General features: G+C 40.0%; 1 protein-coding gene across 1 annotated transcript; it reads right to left on the bottom strand.

Moving 5' to 3' along the window:
- Window positions 1–2,880: 2,880 nt before the first annotated feature.
- Window positions 2,881–17,592, bottom strand: LOC139140810 (2-Hydroxyacid oxidase 2-like). The gene is made up of 7 exons (XM_070710233.1): window positions 17,404–17,592; window positions 16,463–16,614; window positions 10,144–10,442; window positions 5,933–6,148; window positions 4,616–4,774; window positions 3,598–3,667; window positions 2,881–3,407 (listed from the first exon to the last, which is right to left on the bottom strand). The coding sequence occupies exons 1-7, from the start codon at window positions 17,580–17,582 to the stop codon at window positions 3,340–3,342; spliced, it is 1,143 nt and encodes a 380-aa protein (XP_070566334.1). The 5' UTR covers window positions 17,583–17,592; the 3' UTR covers window positions 2,881–3,339.
- Between the last annotated feature and the right edge of the window lie 3,288 nt (window positions 17,593–20,880).

Below are 20,880 nucleotides of genomic sequence, written 5' to 3'. Positions count from 1 at the left end.
TACAATGTGCCCTCCCGGTTATCACCATAATGGCTTTATGGCAACCGCTGAACTTGGGCACAGAGAGTACGGTTATATATATATATATATATATATATATATATATATATATATATATATATATATATATATATATATATATATATATATATATATATATATATATATATATATATATATATAATTTTTATGGTATATTTAAACATTTGGTCATTCTGTTTTAATGAAATCGTTGTCATGTCAGTTGTAAGATAAGAACTTAAAAGTATCAATTCTAAAGTTTGAATGCAGTATTTTGAATGAGCTGTGAATGTATTCCACACTTCCTATGCATAACCAGATGTCCAGAACTGTTGAAAGAAAAATGCGATTGTGAAATATTAGCGCATGTTGCTTTCTAATACTGAATTCTCAAAGAGAAAACAGAAAAGTGTCAGGAACTTGTCATGCTTTTCATATGAACTGCAAATTTCATAATGATTAGAGTACACTTTGCAAAACAGACTTTCAATTTACGGACATCAAGATATTTCTGATATATATCTCTGATATATTAAAGTACCACGCCCAAAGGGCGCGCCGAAAATTATCAAACATCCAGATATCTCTGATATATATGCCTGATATATGAAAGTCATGCGGCTGAAGGGCATGCTGAAAAATATGTTTGATATTTTAAAGTAACATGCCTAAAGGGCGCGCAAAAACAATTTAAATATACAGATATCTCTGATATATACATGTCTGATATATTAAAGTTTTGCACTTGGAGTGGGCTCTGAAAAATGTCTTGTTATTAAAGTTACGCACCCAAAGGGCGCGCCGAAAAATGCAACAGAATGAAAAAAATTGTGGCTGGCATGATGCATTTTAGGCAAGTATGAGCCCGTGTCGAAATTCAAAAACACACTGACCCCCCCGGGGGCATTTCAAAAACATGTTGAACCACCCTCCCCCCCCCCCATCACCAAGTCAAAACAGGCCACACAAGTCAAAAACAGGGTGACCCCCATGAATTCACCGCCCCAATCAAGGCCAAAGAAACTGACCAGTCCCGAAAACTTCTGTAAAAGCAAAGTTTCAACTACTCTCTTTCAAAATCAAGGAAAAAATCGGGGATTACTCTGCAGATTTTGGTAACTAAGATACCAGAAACAAATGACCCACTATTAACCAATATTTGAAATTGCAAATGGCCGATATTCCTGTGTTATCTTTATGGGGAAAATAAAATTCCCGATTTACCCAAAACTAAGTTGATAAAAACTTTGTTCACTCAATAAGCCTCAAAATGAGCCCCAACAAGTGGTAGGCTAAAAGTAGATTGTAAAAGTTTGAGAGTCCGAATATCAGTCCTCGAGGCGAATTCTGCCTTAATACTGACATCATTGCTTGGACTTACGTTTTTCTATGTTCTCTTTGACATTTAAAGGGATACAGTCGTGTTCTCTTTGACATTTAAAGGGACAGTCGTCAGAACTGCGCTCAAAGGTCGTATGGGACCTTTACGACCAATGTAAATACTGTATCCAAGGTACGATGGTGATTGGTGAAAGTTAAAACAAGTCTGTCCTAATCTACCTCGTATAATTTACGTGTTGCGGCTATGATGCTGAGGTGCACCTAGATATAGTACACGAAATACATCGTTTGTAAACAAGAAACTCGCACAGGCGCAGTTCCGACGACGGTTTCCCTTTAACCGTTATCATTATTTGTTACGGATTTTCATTCACGATTAAGGTTTGGTGTCACGTGCGCAATTTCTTTCCATGTACACGTGCTTTTATTTGCCACATCATCCCTATATTTATGTGCATTTTCATCGTACACATAGAACAAAGGTGAACAGTTGCCTACCTTGGAACACTAGGCCTAATCTCCCCGGCTTCAAAGGTATACAGTCACCAGGAATCTAAATATGCCCATATATGGTCAAAGGGGCGTTCCTTGGTATTCAAAATGCCCACGTTAGGGCGCTGTTTTTAAAAAGTGGCCACCCGCTTAAAATCTCTGATTGGTTAGATTCTCTCTTTCCGTGGTAACTGTGGCAAAATTTGAACAGGTGACAGAATACCTTTAATGGAAAATGGTTTTCTTGGGTAAGGAGGGCCCTCCAATAGTTTTGTGAGGTAGTGTGGGCCAATTGAACTTCAGTGGTACTAAACCCCTAAAAATACTACCGCCATCACCATAACCACCATCACTGTTATTACTGTACTAGCATTTAGTCTTTTTTGTAAACTTTCCAATTACATGAAAACACATACCTTGAAGAGTCGATTTTTTATCACCCTTAGCTTTAACTGTATCGTTGTTTGAGTACTCAGACATTTCACGACTGTGCAATATTTATATTTACTTGGCGCCAGATTTTCTTTCCATTTTAACTATGTAAATGAGGTATAATTTGAAGATAGTTTGATTTGCTTGAAACAAGAGCAAAGCAAAGTGAACGTGTCATTATTGGTGATTTATTTTGCTTTTTATATAAAAGCTGATCTTGTTTATAATACCGCTTGGATGTGCTTTATTCTATGGTGTAATTGATAGTCCACAGAACTCGAATATCAGTGAGATAGCATCTGGAAGTTAAACGTCAGGGAAACCGGAACAACTGTTACCACGATTTTGTCGATTTCAACACATCGCAATAGGGCAATTGCTAACAACCACATGATCCAAGTTTTGAAAGCTAGCATACGGGACAAGTTATTCCAGAGAAAAGGCCTCTGAGACCACAACGTGAAATATGGTATAAAGTAATTTGCAAATGTCGCTGTAATTTGAATTAAATTGAATGAAGTCATGTTTAGGAACTGGAAATGTTATCCGACACACGGCACGGTTTCAGAAAAAAAACGATATTTTGACAAATGATTGACCACATTACACAAAGATTTTAATATACGACTTTTCATTATTTAAAAGAAATAACCTGAGTGAATCTTCCGACCAAAATTAAAGGCTACTATAATATTTAACCAAAAATGTGATAAACAATCTTCCCCAATCAAAATGTAAATCGCGCTATCATTTCATAAAATCTGCAACAGGTCATACCAGTAAGTAGGAAACACATTTCAAAGTTACTAGATTCGCAGAAGATTTCCGATGAAAATTGAGACATAATTCTCAAAAGAACAAGTATTCACGAGTGGATTTGGGGATATGAATCAAATACCAAACTGGTAGTCTTCTGACGGGGGTACCGAATGCGAGAAACGTCGGCGGACGAATGACAATCGCCGATTTTATGAGCTCCGTGTCGACAGCAGAATCATATATCGTACGCAAATGATAATTAAGGTCAAACTCTTGTAAGAGCTCAGAGGGCTGTCATAGCTTTGACCAACAACTCTTCGTAGTGACGAGATCCCGGGAGATGTCCCTTAAACGGCTACAACCTGAAGGAAAGAAAAATAGCAAGGTTGTAATAATCTCCATCAGGTATTTATCTCGTGGCAATTCCTCAATAAAATCGCTTGTTAAGTGAATTGACTGTTTTCCTGGGTCGGTTCCTATAATCTTTTTTTAGCGGCTATCCATTGACATTGTGATGGCGATCGTGGAAAAGGTACGGGGTTATCTACTAACCTGTTAAAGCCATGGCTGTGCTAAGTTCTTCTCGTAGAATATGAAGAACGGCTTTAACTCCTTCTTCTCCCTAAGAGAATATGTCAGCGACAGACAAGTTAGAAGCATAGACCCTGGAGAAGAGGGTCTATGTTAGAAGCAAACAAAAGAGAAAACAAGAAATGCTGAAAATGTATGCGTAGGCCTATAACATTACATTTTGTATGTGAAAGATTCTTTTCCTTGTGTCTGAAACGTGTCTGAAAAAGTTTCAAAGTCGTTGTATACCTTGTACCAATAAAACCTAAGATCTGCCAGCTTCCTAAAGAACGTATCAGATCTTCCACAATTATCAGGGCTTCATGTATATTCTGTATTTATCGACAAGACGTCACTTTAGGTGTGTAGGACGGCTCTGGATAGCTTTATTAAGTGACCTGGATTGACCTTCAATTGAGCATTTAGCCATTGACCGATTTGGTGTACTGACTGTTTGTCTACCTAGAATTTCAAAGAGCATTTTAAACCAAGGTGCGGGGGCGAGTCCAGTATCTTGGAAATACGACTCTCATGCGACACTTTTAGGGCTGTGTATAGTGAAAACTCATCGCGTTTTACTTCAAACCCCTCCCCTACAGGAAAGCTTAGAAAATTATACGAAAATCTGTCAAATGGTAGATTAGGTTGTTCCAACAACAAACATAAGCTCATGTTGTTTTTATGTTTTTGTGCGTTCTTGTTGGTTGAAGAATAAAAAAAAACTAGAGAAAAAAATCGCATCACCGCATCGTTTTTGCAATATGTCTAGGATGAGAAACATTTTTTTTATTTTTCTTGGACTTGTGTTAAGATAGAATCTCAAGCAATTCCGGTTGACATTCATATGAATATAAACTTCCTTGTTGTAAACACTGCAAGTTTGCAAAACAGTTATTTACATTTTGGTAGCAGATTTCGTTTTCAATGTTTTACCACTCTCTCTAAAACCCATTGGTCGGTCTCCTAATCCACGTTTGAGAGGAAGGCAAATTTGACTTACATTGCAAGCTAGGCCGAACAAGACGGGTCTACCAATGAATACGGCCCTTGCACCCAGGGCTAACGCCTTTAGAACATCAGTGCCTGTCCTTACGCCACCGTCTACGTACACTTCAAGTTTGTCTCCGACTGCTGCGACGATTTCCGACAGTACATCGATCTAACGTGTCGCATAAAATAAAAAAGTATACCTAAGTAACTAAAGACGATTTGCCTCACAGTACTGCATCAGCAGACTCTGTAAACATGATATTATAGTATTATTTGTTGTAACAGTATTATAATACTATTATTATTGACTTCAATAGTATTATAATAGTATTATCTACTGTTTAGAGAGGCTACCGAAGCAGTACTCTGACTGCACATCAAGGTCACATCAAGGTAATTGGTTATATATATATGGGGTCAGTGTTACAACTGCGTGAATTTGGCATAATACTGATCATCATTTAAGATTCGAGTGCAGTAGGGTATTTGTGTAAGTATGCAACAATGACAGAAATATTTAATTTTATCCAAAGTATTCATAATCATAAATTTATTAATTTTTACGCTTGCTATGACTGATAATGCCTTATGGCCCCGTGTTGTAATTTGCCCAAATGCTGTAAATGCCAACTCATACACATCATAAACAACCATTATCGTACAGTAGAAGCTCTTTGCAGGTAAACTAAAGGAAAATGAAACACCGGACGCAACTTTTTAAGAACGTTCATAATTACGTCCGTTTCAACGGAATTGCCCTGGTAGTGTTTGTTTTTCCCACAAATAGGATAATTTTAAAAGTAAGTATTGTCAAATTAGATCTTAATTTGACACTAGTATTCACTTTATGGTACGTTTCAGGGCATCCTGTATAGTAGGCCTAACTGTAAGATTACCTTTTGACGATGATTGTCAAATTTGGATCGGTCAACACTTAAATCAGCATGTTTGAGTATAGATGTGTGTCATCATAAGTTGCCCTTTTAATTACTTCAGGCATATGTTAATATCATACCAAGTGTAGGAGCTCAAACATGTATTGCGCTATTCTTTTGCTCACTGCAAAGAATAGATTTTTTCCAGGCTTATCAGAGAAAAGGCTTTATCGTAAAATCGTAACAGAATGGCACCACCCACAAACTGTTGTTTGCAAGACAGAGCATCAATCATGTGTACGACGTACAGCATATTTACTTTATACCTCAGACAGCTAACACGACAGACTATTGTGTGATATCTCTCTTGGTTTATACTAAGTATGAGTGGAGTTCACCGAGGTATGCGGGTGTAAACTTTAAAACGATGAATCGCCCTATTATAATCTTACCGTAGCTGGTACAGAATCCAGCTGTCTGGCACCGTGATTGGATACCATTATTGCCTGTACATGATGCTCTGCCGCCAGTATAGCGTCCTCTACGGTGAGGATACCTTTCAGGACGATTGGTAATGTCGTCATCGTTTTCAGCCAGGCTATATCCCGCCATGTACTCCTGTTGTCTGATTTGGCAAATTGCTTTCCATCATCTATGGAATCCGAAGACTGGTTTGTAGAGAAGTTTCCAGGAGAAATAAACAGCAAATTCATTATTCTTTGTAAACAAAAACTTTGTTTTGGTTAACTTATTGTGATTCTGATAGTAGAGCGCATAACTGCATCGTGCAAAATTTACCGTAAACCGTCTAAACACAATCAACGAAGATAAATCGGGTACGTAAACACATCTATTGTCTAACCGGTAATCGCAAATAATAATAATAATAATCATAACAAGGCAGTATTGCTGAAGGCAATGAGTACTTGGGCCGTGATAGAGTAATTTTGAGGACAATATATACTACTATTCAAATATGGTCTTGAATTTACTCCTGTCAATTAGGCATTTGATTAACTGGTTATTAAACGAAGCAATGGCATGACAACGGCAAAATATGTCTTGCAACTTTTGTGGAGTTTGAGGCAGGGGTTCTTTATTTATAGTGGACATTGCTTAAACTCCTTAAATATTCAAATTACAGCAAATTTCTTTTGTTCTCGATGGTAGATGTCTAATATTTAGATGGGCATATTTAGATTTCTACCCTATAGTTATCCCTATATACCAAAAATCGGACATCCAGCTCTATTTGCTTGCTCAGAATTAGATATGCGCATAATTAATGAGGTACAATATGTGGTGTCATAAGGTGTCCCATCATGCCAAATATGAAGGGTGTAGCACTTGTGGTTACTGAGTTGTGGACAAATATATATATATTTGAGGTCAAAGGTCATTGAGGTCACGTGACATTTGTCAAAATAATTGTATTGCTAAGTTATTCCTCTATACCAAAAATCAGACCTCTAGCTCTATTTGCTCGCTCAAAATTAGATATGCGCATAATCAATGAGGTACAATATATGGTGTCATAAGGTGTCCTATCATACCAAATATGAAGGGTGTAGCACTTGTGGTTACTGAGTTGTGGACAAATATGTATATTTGAGGTCAAAGGTCATTGAGGTCACGTGACGTTTTGTCAAACAAATTATATTGTTAACTTATCCTTATATACCAAAAATCAGACCTCTAGCTCTATTGGCTCGCTCAAAATTAGATATGCGCATAATTAATGAGGTACAATATGTGGCGTCATAAGGTGTCCCATCATACCAAATATGAAAGGTTTAGCACTTGTGGTTACTGAGTTATGGACAATAATGTATATTTGAGGTCAAAGGTCACCAAGGTCACATGATATTTTGTCAAAATGTCTGAGATATCTGCGTGAACCGATGGACTCACTGATGGACTCACAGATGGATATGACCCAATCTATAAGCCCCCTGGACTTTATCCGTGGGGACAAAAATCTGTGTCACTGCATTCTTTAGGCAATATGAATACGATGAGAAACTAAATTTTTATTTTTCTTGGCCTTATACATGGGAGTCTATGGAGAACTGCCTTATACATGGGAGTCTATGGAGGTGTAAACTAAAAAGTCCTCTAACACGGCCAAATTCGATCGCATTGTGAAACAAATTGACGTGCATCTGTATGGGGTTGGGTACTATTCTTGTGCAAAGTTTGAAAGAAATTGACCAGGGCATGTCTGAGATATCTGCGTGAACAGACGGACGGACGGACTGACATGACCAAACCTATAACTCCCCCAGGACTTCGTCCGTGGGCACTAAAAACAACGCAACAGTTATTACAGCTACACCGGCGGTAGGTTCATATCCAGAGCCTCGTACAGTCTGCCGCCGTCGCTTGAAAACAATCTCATAAACCTGGCCATATCGGCAACTGTGTATTGGCAGCTGGATGCTTGACTTCCCGGAGAAGGCGAGCTGTCACGTTCAAGCTCAGGATTATTTGTCGATCAAATTTCAGTAAATTTACCTTACCTAGATGAAATTTTGTCTATAGGCTGAAATTTCGCCGAAGTTTGACAAAATTGCATCGATTTTTCAGGTTCATATCCGACATTTTTGAGTTTTGAGTGCAGACAGAATGCAGAAATAAGTTTCGAGGCAACATGGCTGCGACCCCATGTTGACCCCTAGCCCTGCGTACGATGCTATGTGCTACAGCTAACACACAGCATCGTACGCAGGGCTAGCGAGAGAGTTGCCGACATCGACGGTTATTTACGAGAAGTGAATAAAAGACTGTCATTTTTGGAAGTGATCGAGTAGCTGAGGTAGGCTGGGATACGACTTGGGCCCAAGAACGCTGAATTTCGGCAGTAATTTGGCTTTTTACGTCAAGTCCCAAAATGGATTTGAAGTCACCGACCCTACGTGCGGGTCTTTGCAGGGCCGCGTGGTGAGCGGGGCGATTAGCTGTAGCGGAACACACAGCATCGTACGCAGGGCTAGTTGACCCCAAGTGAAAGTGTGTTCGCGATCAAATCTTCCTATATTTTTTTCAGAATTTTCAACAAAATCATTGCTTCTTAAATCTTTTGTAAATATAAAATACTAAAATAAAAATGCGATGTGCCATGTCTCCAGATTTCTAAAATATCGTTCGTTGACCGTTCGACGGAATACTCATTTCGCAAACTTGTGACGCAGTTGAAATTCAATACTGACCGCCAAATAATCTTAATGAGACGAGATCATTCTAGACATCCTCCAAATTATCCAACCATTCGCGTTAGAGTTCAGCTCGCTTAGAGTATCATAACATTCTTCGGCCTTTGTTTAGATCGACCCTAATCTCTCCTTTTTAGGAAATAAATACACGAGCTGCCTTGACAAAACTTCGTGCACCATCCAGGACCAAACGCACTACAAATCTGTCTTGACGTCATCATCTCCTTACATGGTAATCGGCATACCGTATGTTTTAGCAAAGGAGACACAGAATACGTCGGAGTATTCAGTTTCAAAACGTATTACATTGTGTGATGTTGTCAAAAAAAGGTAATGTTTCTGCAGTGGTATAAATTACAAAACACAAAAGTTCAAATCAGTTTATTTTGGACTGGCTTTACCCAACATTTCATATTGTTTCTTATGCCAGATTTGACCACGTGCTTACTGGCGACCCCTTTACATGCAAATTTTGTGTCAAATGGTGTGTTCTCCTGGAAAAACAAACGTACGATTTCTATATGAAGGAGGCGAAATTTGCCCTCAAAACTCGAAACCACCCCTTTATGGGTGTACCTAGCTATTTTGAACGAGCTTCTCGAATCTGCAGCTCTATTTCGAAATGATGGTCTGGTTTTCTCAGCTCAAGGATAAGTGTGCTCCATCGCTGTGGGCATTACTATTCTCAACTGGGGGTACAGTTTCCAGTCGTAATGTTTTTCATTGTGTCCGGGATATAAAACCTTTCCATTTCACACTTTTACTTTGATTAGCACTAGTCCACATCTTGTCAGCGATTAAACATGTTTCAAGTTTAAATGTTAAATTCTGGTCTCGAGCCCTCTTGTTCGACCAAACTGAAATTACCCCTCCCACTTTGGCTCGTCCAGTGGGTGTAGCAAGGTTCGTGCCATCGCCTAGGAAACGGAGGGTGCATTGATTGTTGCATTTCGATGTACATTTTGATTATATTCAGAAGATTTTGTGGCAAAAACTCAGATAGAGAAGCATTAATATTCACATCTAACTTATTCAAGACTGGCTGAGAGCAGCACTTCCATTCAGTTAACATCATTACGCCATTTATTTTGCCAAGAAAGATGAAGCCAAGACATTTTGCCCTCCCTGGTCTCAGCCAGAAATGGTTATACCTTACAGAGTTTTTTCCAACGGAATGAAAACAAATGTACTTGGGCTGAGGCCCAAGTACAATAATAATAATAATCATCATCATCATCATCGTCATCGTCATCATTAAATTGTTATACATTGCAGTACTACATATAAATCCCTTATAAGATACTTCTCTCGCATGTATTTTCTTAAGGGAAATATTGTGTCACTGCGGTTGAATGGTATAGTTTTGTACAGAGATGACCGAATTTGTTTCCAAGCGTCCCGAGAAAGATGATATTGAAATAATGAGATTTTTAAGCGTGGTTCAAAAATACCTGATTCATATATTTCTTGAGATTCTTTAATTGCATCCCTGGTTGTAAAGGTTGTAGGCTCTTTCCAAACACTTGGATATGCTTTCTTCTAGAACCGATTTCTGGAATATCAACAGTTACAACAATCGCTTTGAAGCCTGCAATTTCAGCCCGCTTCACCATATCCCTAGTTGCTGTGCGGTCAGGCCAAAAATAAATGTCCTGCCATTTGGCGGACGTTGGCCGCGCGGCGGTGATGTCTTCAAGTGACGTGGTCGACCCTGCACTCAATATCATCAATGTCTTCATATCAGCTGCAGCTGTTGGTGGAAATTTATAAACACTGATGGATGATTATGGTATATGGCTCTGTTATAATCATGGTTAGCGATAGCGAGGGAAAGGGCATAGAGAACCAGACCAAGTCCATATTTGTGCAGGTGACTTCACTGTAGAGTCACATCATCACCTGTCTGACACATATGAATTACGCAACACCACGAAGATGATGATTACACGAACCTCTCGTTCAACTTGCCATCAAGTATACATGCCATGTGAGGCATAAATCTGCTAACATGAGTGTGTAAGTTCCTATCACACCACCACAGACCCTCCAAGTCACGCCACGTCTCAGCCAGTTTAGCCCTCGCATCACCATACTGGTGGTATACGTAGCCGAGCTCACAGGCGTTATGTTGACTGGGTAGTTTGCAAAAGTGTAGTTTATGCTACGTTCCGACGTTCTGATACGTAGCCTTACCACGTATCAAAACGTCAGACCGTAGCATAAACTCACAGCATAATCCACACTTTTACAAACTACCCAGTCAACATAACGCCTGTGGCCGGCCTAGCTCTGCGTGGCAGGCTGTGTGTTATCGGCGTTATACGCCTCCCACCACATGTGGGAGGCCGTATAACACCGGTAACACACAGCCCTGCCATGCAGAGCTAGTGGTAGCCTAAGGGACCGAGCACAATTAACGGCAGGGGGGCCGGAAGAGAAAATGGGGGGGGGGGCACGAAAAAAGATGAGTGTTCTTGGGGTGGGCCATGAAAATTCCAGGGAAGGTAAGGGGTGGGCCACCAAAATTTTTTACACCATGACAGACAGAGAATATTTTTCAGCATTTTTGTTCCTTGTTGAAGCCTTGCGGTGGAGTATGCATCATTTGGAAAGGTATTGAGGGTCAGTAGCTGTACATAATTTGGCTATTTTTGAGTATTTTGTGTTCTGTGTGTTTCACTTGAAGTTCTTATTTTACTCAGAGTATGATGAAATGCACTATATTTAGCTTGTTAGACTAACTTGGAGATGTGCAGTGAACACTGCCATCATTAAAAATAATTCATGTCTAAATCAATGCTTCAACTATAACAACTATAACAGCACTGAATGAACTTGTAGATTGTTTATAAGGTATTTGGTAATTTCATCATTCTTTGAGATTAAAATAGCACAACACAATACTGAAAAGTAGCTGTAGGTGTTACAAGTAGTAAAGCTTGAACATATGTTATTTTATTTGTTTATTGTACTTGGGCCTCAGCCCAAGTACATTTGTTTTCATTCCATGGGAAAAAACTCTGCAAGGTATAACCATTCCTGGCTGAGACCAGGGAGGGCAAAATGTCTTGGCTTCATCTTTCTTGGCATAATAAATGGCGTAATGATGTTAACTGAATGGAAGTGCTGCTCTCAGCCAGTCTTGAATAAGTGAGATGTGAATATTAATGCTTCTCTATCTGAGTTTTTGCCACAAAATCTTCTGAATATAATCAAAATGTGCATCGAAATGCAACAATTAATGCACCCTCCGTTTCCTAGGCGATGGCACGACCCTTGCTACACCCACTGGACGAGCCAAAGTGGGAGGGGTAATTTCAGTTTGGTCGAACAAGAGGGCTCGAGACCAGAATTTAACATTTAAACTTGAAACATGTTTAATCGCTGACAAGATGTGGACTAGTGTTAATCGAAGTAAAATTGTGAAAAGGAAAGGTTTTATATCCCGGACACAATGAAAAACATTACAACTGGAAACTGTACCCCAGTGAGAATAGTAATGCCCACAGCGATGGAGAACACTTATCCTTGAGCTGAGAAAACCAGACCATCATTTCGAAATAGAGCTGCAGATTCGAGAAGCTCGTTCAAAATAGCTAGGTACACCCCATAAAGGGGTGGTTTCGAGTTTTGAGGGCAAATTTCGCCTCCTTCATATAGAAATCGTACGTTTGTTTTTCCAGGAGAACACACCATTTGACACAAAATTTGCATGTAAAGGGGTCGCCAGTAAGCACGTGGTCAAATCTGGCATAAGAAACAATATGAAATGTTGGGTAAAGCCAGTCCAAAATAAACTGATTTGAACTTTTGTGTTTTGTAATTTATACCACTGCAGTAACATTACCTTTTTTGACAACATCACACAATGTAATACGTTTTGAAACTGAATACTCTGACGTATTCTGTGTCTCCTTTGCTAAAAAATACGGTATGCCGATTACCATGTAAGGAGATGATGACGTCAAGACATGTGATTTGTAGTGTGTTTGGTCCTGGATGGTGCACGAAGTTTTGTCAAGGTAGCTTGTGTATTTCTTTCCTAAATGGGAGAGATTAGGGTCGATCTAAACGAAGGCCGAAGAATGTTATGATCCTCTAAGCGAGCTGAACTCTAACGCGAATGGTTGGATAATTCGGAGGATGTCTAGAATGATCTCGTCTCATTAAGATTATTTGGCGGTCAGTATTGAATTTCAACTGCGTCACAAGTTTGCGAAATGAGTATTCCGTCGAACGCTCAACGAACGATATTTTAGAAATCTGGAGACATGGCACATCGCATTTTTATATTAATATTTTATATTTTACAAAAGATGTAAGAAGCAATGATTTTGTCGAAAATTCTGAAAAAAATATAGGAAGATTTGATCGCGAACATTTTCACTTGGGGTCAACTAGCTCTGCGTACGATGCTGTGTGTTCCGCTACAGCTGATCGCCCCGCTCACCACAGCCCTGCAAAGAGCCGTACGCGTACGTAGGGTCGGTGACTTCAAATCCATTTTGGGACTTGACGTAAAAAGCCAAATTACTGCCGAAATTCAGCGTTCTTTGGCCCAAGTCGTATCCCAGCCCACCTCAGCTACTCGATCGCTTCCAAAAATGACAGTCTTTTATTCACTTCTCGTAAATAACCGTCGATGTCGGCAACTCTCTCGCTAGCCCTGCGTACGATGCTGTGTGTTAGCTGTAGCACATAGCATCGTACGCAGGGCTAGGGGTCAACATGGGGTCGCAGCCATGTTGCCTCAAAACTTATTTCTGTCTGCACTCAAAACTCAAAAATGTCGGATATGAACCTGAAAAATCGATGCAATTTTGTCAAACTTCGGCGAAATTTCAGCATATAGACAAAATTTCATCTAGGTAAGGTAAATTTACTGAAATTTGATCGACAAATAATCCTGAGCTTGAACGTGACAGCTCGCCTTCTCCGGGAAGTCAAGTATACAGTTGCCCATATGGCCAGGTTTATGATATTGTTTTCAAGCGACGGCGGCAGACCGTACGGGGCTCTGGATATGAACCTACCGCCGGTGTAGCTGTAATAACTGTTGCGTTGTTTTTAGTGCCCACGGACGAAGTCCTAGGGGAGTTATAGATTTGGTCATGTCAGTCCGTCCCTCCGTCCGTTCACGCAGATATCTCAGACATGCCCTCGTCAATTCTTTCAAACTTTGCACAAGAATAGTACCCAACCCCATACAGATGCACGTCGATTTGTTTCACAATGCGATCGAATTTGGCCGTGTTAGAGGACTTTTTAGTTTACACCTCCATAGACTCCCATGTATAAGGCAGTTCTCCATAGACTTTCATGTATAAGGCCAAGAAAAATAAAAATTTAGTTTCTCATCGTATTCATATTGCCAAAAGGATGCAGTGACACAGTTTTTTGTCCCCACGGATAAAGTCCAGGGGGCTTATAGATTGGGTCATATCCATCTGTGAGTCCATCAGTGAGTCCATCGGTTCACGCAGATATCTCAGACATTTTGACAAAATATCATGTGACCTTGGTGACCTTTGACCTCAAATATACATTATTGTCCATAACTCAGTAACCACAAGTGCTAAACCTTTCATATTTGGTATGATGGGACACCTTATGACGCCACATATTGTACCTCATTAATTATGCGCATATCTAATTTTGAGCGAGCCAATAGAGCTAGAAGTCTGATTTTTGGTATATAGGGATAAGTTAACAATATAATTTGTTTGACAAAACGTCACGTGACCTCAATGACCTTTGACATCAAATATACATATTTATCCACAACTCAGTAACCACAAGTGCTACACCCTTCATATTTGGTATGATATAGGACACCTTATGACACCATATATTGTACCTCATTAATTATGCGCATATCTTATTTTGAGCGAGCCAATAGAGCTAGAGGTCTGATTTTTGGTATATAGGAATAACTTAGCAATACAATTATTATGACAAAATGTGACGTGACCTCAATGACCTTTGACCTCAAATATATATATTTGTCCACAACTCAGTAACCACAAGTGCTACATCCTTCATATTTGGTATGATAAGACACCTAAGGACACCACATATTGTACCTTATTAATTATGCGCATATCTAATTTTGAGCGAGCCAATAGAGCTAGAGGTCTGATTTTTGGTATATAGGAATAACTTAGCAATACAATTATTTTGACAAAATGTCACGTGACCTCAATGACCTTTGACCTCAAATATATATATATTTGTCCTCAACTCAGTAACCACTAGTGCTACACCCTTCATATTTGGTATGATGGGACACCTTATGACACCACATATTGTACCTCATCAATTATTCGCATATCTAATTCTGAGCAAGCCAATAGAGCTGGATGTCCGATTTTTGGTATATAGGGATAACTATAGGGTAGAAATCTAAATATGCCCATCTAAATATTAGACATCTACCATCGAGAGCACAAGAAATTTGCTGTAATTTGAATATTTAAGGAGTTTAAGCAATTTCACTATAAATAAAGAACCCCTGCCTCAAACTCCACAAAAGTTGCTAGACATATTTTGCTGTTGTCATGCCATTGCTTCGTTTAATAACCAGTTAATCAAATGCCTAATTGACAGGAGTAAATTCAAGACCATATTTGAATAGTAGTATATATTGTCCTCAAAATTACTCTATCTCGGCCCAAGTACTCATTGCCTTCAGCAATACTGCCTTGTTATTTATATATTTATTTGCTTATTATTTATTTCAAGAATGCAAGAATATTGTTTTCACTAAGGCATATATTAAAAGTTATAAGGATTATATATACGTGTACAACTTTGTACCTATGTAATCTTTCTCTTTTGGGGAGGGAGGCCACAAAAATTTTGTTGCAGGTGATGGGGGGGGGCACTAAAATTTTTGCTGGTGTTAGGGGGGGGGAGGGGGCTGTAAAAAAATATATGCACCACATATTTTCTCTTCCAGCCCCCTGCCGTTAATTGTGCTCGTTCCCTAAGTCCTACACTTCGCTTTCGGCCTTCGCCACCCCGGGTTTCGCCACCAAGGCCGAAAGCCAAGTGTAGAGTCTATTGCCATCGTACAAAAAAAAAAAAAGAAAAAGAAAAAGATGGCTTATGGTGTCGGCAATCAGCGCTGCAATACTGGCAGCTTTAAAAACGATAATGTGGTTGTAGCAGCTCACACGTAGACCTACTCAAAGCTTTATCACACTTATTTTATCTATTGCTTGGATGACAAACAATCGATAAAGTTCCATGGTCGCCGGTCTGAGGAACTTGGTACTATATTGGATACGTAAAGGATCCCGCAAGAGGTCCCAGACATGTGACCCTACAGGGGGTCACAGACTGCCTTCCAGGCCGCTACGATACCTTGTGGCCCGTCTATGGCAGTTGCCATACCCTTTGTAACACGCTGCCCTCCCTTGTAGAGTTATTGTGCTCATTCAAATCTGCGACCGGCTTCATGGAAAGGCCTCTTGTCCCTGGATTTCGAACAAACCCCTGTGATTCCGGGTGAAACTCCACTCATCGTTCACCCCAATCATGGCGTCCACTCACGCGCGCGCGCGTTTCACATGAAAGCAGAATACAAATCATTGCGTTCACTCCACTCAAACTTTAACAAATCACAGACTTGAACCAAGTCTATGTCATTCATTCGCGTTAAACGAAATAATGAGAAGAATCAAATGAAACCAAGAAGGAAATGGAGTCGGAAGATTCAGACAGAATAGTATTGCAAATTGCAAACTCTTTTTAAATGTGTAAGTATACCTTTGCAAGTTGCAATTTCTCCTTCCGGATGTGCAAGACCATGGAAAGCTGTCGGTGATATGCAAATTGGCATATCAATCTTTTCACCGAGTACAGTGGTAGACATATCTCTGACAGACACATCTCTCAGTACACGTGGTTTTAACCAATATCTGTGAAGGAAGTGAACAGAGAGTGAAATCCAATCGACACCAGTACCACTGTTAAGGGGGCAATGTCAGTGCCCCGCCCGCTTGTATGTTGCAAAGTCTTTCAATGGAGAGGTTTTATTTTACTGAAGGATGTTTGCGTCATTTTTATCGCTAGGAACGTTTTTGCTGTCACTCTAACAAAGTGAAACTCAAAGGTGTTTTGAAAATCAAAGCAAATATCAGCTGAAAACTGTCTGCTCATATTGATGTTTTTAGTATTCGGCATCCAAAGCTACTCAGTACGTAGCCCTGCGTACCGTGCTGTGTGTTTCGGGCGTCACACGGCCCCACGCCCCCACCATGTGGGGCCGTGTAACGCACGAAACACACAGCACGGTACGCAGGGCTACTCAGTACGGTAATATAATTGTACAGTGAATGAATCATTGAAAATAATACTCGCCTGCGGTCTATATACAGCACAGTATGACAGCATTGTTGAACTTTGACGTACCGAGGCAACTCACACGGTTTCTTATCATTTATGCTAGGTTTCTAAGCTCTACAGTGACACCTGGTTGCCTAAACGTTCTTTAAAACCGAGCAAACTGAGGGATTTTGTCATCTCACTCAACCCTTCTCATCGCAACTACATGGCACAGCTGCTCGAGGTTCTTCAAATGTTGAATTAAACTATACTAAAGCCATAGTCACATCCACAGGGCGGCTGCTGAATGCCTAACCTCGCAAGTGTTGTCATAGACCCTGGAGCTCCAAGCGTGTTCAATGACTTCAAATCTTGGTTTTTACCTTCTGAAAGCATCTCTATTTTCTCTCAGAGTGTCTTCGTCTCCAGCCCCGGAGCTGTAGTATACCCATGTGCGTTGCGGCAGTAATTCACTTGACCGTGTTTCAAAATCATCGAGGCAGACAAACTGGCTTCGCCATTTGTCATCCATTGTTGTGTAGGGATCGGTCCAACGTAACATGACCTCAATCGGGGGCAGCCAATAAAGTTTTGCGGCAATGGCGCAAGGCCGCGGCCTCGGCAGAACACTGTAAATAGAATAGTCCCACTCCACGCATCCGCCATTGGTTTTCCTCCTCTAAAACCTGCAGTTTCATTCATTTGAAGCAATTATCCTTTCATCTGTAAAGAGTTTTTACCTGTGACTATTACAACTTTCACTGCCAGTTGTTGTTTTCATAAGATACAGACCATTTGATACTGAGGTACGCCGAGTTGCTTCCTGCAAACCCTTAAGTCAATTTGCTGCAAATTTGCGGCAAACCAGATTATTGCTGCAAATATGCAGCAACACATGATTGACATATTTCCCACTATTTCATTACCAGGGAGTACACACTACACACTGAGTACTGTTGCACTTCGTGACCAGTCATGTGTAAGTCTGTGTAAAAAGGTGTTTGCAAGTCAGAGGCGTGGACAGCAAATCCAAAGTGCGGGGAGGGGGCAACAGCTTTTTCAAAAAGAAAGATAATTTGCATAAATTAACATATATTGCATATAATTTAGAGTCATAATAAAGCTCAAATATACGGTGGCCCCTACACGCCACGGAACTCTATTACTTTTGAATATAAACTCTAATTTTTCTTGACAATATCTTTAATATTTGTGAGAGATTTTATTTCTCCACCGCAAGCTTTTAATTTTGTACGGGCAACTTTATCTTAACTTTATCTTAACTTTAACTTCTCGAAAGTAGTTTGAGTTTTAACAATAAAGAAAATATGTTTCTAAAAAGTATTTTTTATTTTTAAAAAAAAGGCAAAATTTTTTCAAGACAACAGACTTCCCTACACGTCATGGAAATTTATTACTTTTGAACATAAACTCATATTTCTTGGTAATATATTTAATATTTGTAAGAAATTTTATTTCTCCTCAGCAAACTTTTATTTCTGAACGGGGAACTTTTTTTGGGGGGTAAACTGTTTTTAAAAACTTTTAACAAAAAACTTTTAAAAAATAACTTTAACTTTGAACAAAATATTTGTTTCTCAAAGGCGTTTTTATTCGAAAAGAAGTAAAAATTGTTCACAGCAAGAGTTAAAGATTTTTGCTACATACGTTAAACAAACATTTGGAGGGAAAACGATAGTTGTTTGTTACTCCCTTTCTGCCACCATTGAAAAAAAATCCCTCTACCCAATATCCCGTACCCATACCAGGAAATCTCCCGATTTCCCTCTCCCCATTACAAAACTCCCTCTGCCCTTTCGCCATCACAAATGGGGGACTGTGCAAATAAAGTGTCAACTGCTCGTGGCCCTAATCAACTCAGCCTGACCCCTTATCGGCATCGACTACTTTTTACGAAAATCTACCAGCCGAAATTGTTAGGAGATTGTCGACGAAAGCCATTCGCATTGTGATACGGCAAACATCTAAACCCAAGACGACCAAAGATGAGCCGGGGGACACCGTGGCCTTTTATGCCAATGATTTGAAAATGGCTCTTGGCGCCCTTACAGTTCAAAACTATTTTGGTGGAAAGGAAATGTGTTTAGTCAGGTCCTTTGCACCGATATTGTATCAATACGACGTAACATAATTCCGTGTTCATTTAGTTGATGTCAAATTTACTCTAAGCATTACAAGATCAAATCGTGGGTCAAATTTGACTGAAGTAGTGTAAGCTGTCCGAGTCGCTTTTAATTTTGAAATCAGTCCTTTGCTTATTTGGTCCATCATCGTCTCATATTAATGCGCGTGAATTACAGGTACTCTGTATCGCTGTCCCGATGACATCTTCTCCGAATGGAGTATTTACTTCGATGTATGCGCTTAATCGGATGTACATGACGTACCTGTATCGAATGTATCGAATTTGTTAAATATGGGTCACGGAGATTACACCAGCAATGATGCCAGCACCTCAGCATACCATTAAATGTGTGCCACTGGTTTTTGATCGTTCCTGATAATTCTGCGACATTTGTGCAGAGTAAACAATACGTGCTGTGTGGTTTTGTGAGTCTCTTCTACAGAACATCGCGTGCCACATGCTCGGTTGTGCGTTTGAAAACCGAGGCCGACAGCTAGGCTGGGTATTAATCCTATCCAATTTTTGATGCAATTCTTTTTAAGGTAGTTCGCGCCTCGGAAATGAAAAAGTTTAAACTTTTGCTCAAACTTTCATCAGTTAAACGCTCAACTATTCCCCGACCAAGCCAAGAACAAAAATCATGGGTCACTCAGTGTTGTCCTTAGAAGCCGGGTGCCGGGTAAATAACCCGGCTGTTTTGCATTTTTTCCCCTGCTACTTTTAACGTAATTAGATTCGGGATTGCACTGCCAGCTGTTAGACGGCACACGTACGATGAACAGTTTCGCAGCTCCTTTAGTCTACTTTCCCCGCATGGAACTGCACAAACACAAAACAGTTTCTAAATACCCATTTGTGGCTTTTTGAGCCCGTGTTGCCTTTGTTACGAGCAGTGTAATTGGTTTGACCTGTATGAAGGTCATCTTAGGTCATTTTTAACGATGGCGTCAAAAAGAAATGTGGCGTCGTCGGCCACTGGCACCTTGCCACGACCTTGCCACGTCACGGCTCAAGCCTTCACGATGGCGCTGATCCCCCGTTGTTTAAGACAACAGCACAATACGTCGTGGATTCCTGCATGCATGGGTTCAACTTCACTGCGCATCTCCATGTTGGGTTGCCCGAAAGTGTCTTTCGATGGACCCTCTGAATCATTTTTTCACGGACTCATGGAGCAAATTTGAAAGAAAATAGAGTTGTTTCCTTCTGACGCCACACTGCATATCTGCTTTGATCAAATTTGGTGACAGCGAGACGCGATGATCGTGTACGGTTGGCATTTATTAGTAATTTGTAGCAACATTTCTGTCAATCACTCACTTTGTGTCAGAAGTTTCAGAACTATGCATGAAGAATGGGAAATGAGCAATGAAATGAGCAGACTGCAGGTGATTTAAGATTAAATGTTAAATCTTCAATGCAAATAAAACCATAAGTGTGTCATAAATAATACAAACAAAACAAAATCATGTTTGTTTGTTTTGTTGTATGTGAACCACGTCTAAGACACACATTAAAAGTACTGTTTCAGTCTCAGCTAAATGTCACCTCAGATGCCACCAGAGAACACCATTTCCACTCCAAAATTTCATTTTTCGCCTTGCGAGAGGGGGGACACCCCCTCTCGCGCTCTCCCCCCTCGTTCGCTATGCTCACTCGCCGCTCGGTCGCTTCGCTCCCTCGCAGTACACCCGTCTACTTTCGTAAATTACCC

Source organism: Ptychodera flava, chromosome 9 (genome assembly GCF_041260155.1).
Source record: "Ptychodera flava strain L36383 chromosome 9, AS_Pfla_20210202, whole genome shotgun sequence".
NCBI classification, from domain to species: Eukaryota; Metazoa; Hemichordata; class Enteropneusta; family Ptychoderidae; genus Ptychodera; species Ptychodera flava.
This window is presented reverse-complemented; position numbering and strand designations above follow the sequence as displayed.